Genomic DNA, 1,654 nt, shown 5'->3' on the forward strand with positions numbered 1-1,654 from the left:
AACAACGTATATTAGACTGCACTGTTCATGGAATAATGGAATTATACAAGACCTTTCTTTGTTTTGATATCTGCATTACATATCAATGACCCATCGGATGCCCTGTAAACTAAATATCTGCATTGGAAAAAAGTACAGTGGCCCTGAAATGCAAACCACAACAGTAAATCGCCACGACACAACAGCAATAATGTCATAATGAGCATAATATTACCACATTAATTGGTTAGCCTGGTGAAACATAACAAAGTCTTCTCCAAAACCTTTGGAATTGGGAAAGCTGTTGGTTTCCTGTGAAAACCCTGGAGTCACCCATCTGAGGGCTCTTTCTTCAGTGCCGCCAGCCAGCACAGCAGTACTGTTCTTCGTTTCAGCAGCAGTTTAAAAACACTGTTTTGTCCTTTTGCTTTAACCTTTGTAAAATTAATAACCGTGGCCTCTATTTTGTCTTCCTCCCTCAGTCTCCATCATTCACTGACTCAGTCTTCCACTATTCCAACCTTTCACTGTCTGGAGTTGTATCTGTTGAGCTCAGGCAGCCAACCCTGTGATGGCACACTGATAACCAGCGCTCTTGTCACAAAAGATAACAGGGCTTCATTGTCTTTACATTTGTCATGTTACTTATAATAATTTTTTAGTGCAAATCCATTTAGTAAATCGTAACTTCGTTGACTCTTCATTTCCACTTGACAGATCAGGATTCTTCAACTGACAACACAAATTTCACCAGTTTTCTTGTTAAATCATATCGACACTTTGAAACAGGCACAACATTGGCCACAAATTAACCTGAAATGAGTCAGAATGCCATTTCAAAAGGAAGATATCCACAGAATTGCAAAGTGATGAAATAAGATTAATGTCCAAAGAACACCACTGTGAACAGCAAAGTCGTAGCAAATGGCTGATTTCTAATTGAAGGCAATATATCATAAAAGTGTTTCATCTGATTCAATTTCATGTCCACATTTAGCAGAGGCTAAAGTGGGACTCTCACAACAAAACATCAGGGCCTGTCAACGTATCACCAGCAGATCTGACCTCCCTTCTCATGTCTCCAGTGTTTCAGGATGTCCACGTTATGATCTTCATCGGCTTCGGGTTCCTGATGACCTTCCTGAAGAGATACGGGTTCAGCAGCGTGGGCATCAACTTACTCCTGGCTGCCTTCGGCCTGCAGTGGGGCCTCTTCATGCAGGGCATCCGGCACATGGATAATGGCAAGATCAAAGTCAGCATCTTCAAGTACAAATGTCTTTTCTGCATGTTTTGGTTCTCAGTAACCCTCAGATTAGATTTGCAGTTAAGTATGCATCACAAACTTAGTAGCTGATCAATGAACCAATGAACTGTCATGTTGACTGCTGAGTAGCTCTGACGGATCCCTTTAGGTTTGGTAGATGATGGTTATGCTGGTCTAGGGATTTCCGTGTTCCACCTTTTCTACTCATTGTCCTATAATTTGTATTTTCTTAGAGACTTGTTTTCTTTCCTGTCCTTCAGAATGATCAACGCAGACTTCAGCACAGCTACGGTCCTGATCTCCTTTGGAGCTGTTCTGGGTAAAACCAGCCCTGTTCAGCTCCTCATCATGACCGTACTGGAGATCACCATCTTCTCCATCAATGAACATATTGTGGCCGAACTGCTC

At 41.8% G+C, this 1,654-nt stretch overlaps 1 protein-coding gene across 1 annotated transcript; it reads left to right on the top strand.

Moving 5' to 3' along the window:
* Positions 1 to 1,064: 1,064 nt before the first annotated feature.
* Positions 1,065 to 1,648, top strand: LOC123964273 (ammonium transporter Rh type A-like; the record flags this gene model as incomplete). The annotated part of the gene is made up of 2 exons (XM_046041343.1): positions 1,065 to 1,248; positions 1,507 to 1,648. Coding segments are annotated over 2 exons (326 nt in total), but the record flags the coding sequence as incomplete, so codon positions are not given.
* Positions 1,649 to 1,654: the final 6 nt, after the last annotated feature.

Source organism: Micropterus dolomieu, unplaced genomic scaffold (assembly GCF_021292245.1).
Source record: "Micropterus dolomieu isolate WLL.071019.BEF.003 ecotype Adirondacks unplaced genomic scaffold, ASM2129224v1 contig_1461, whole genome shotgun sequence".
Lineage (NCBI taxonomy): Eukaryota > Metazoa > Chordata > Actinopteri > Centrarchiformes > Centrarchidae > Micropterus > Micropterus dolomieu.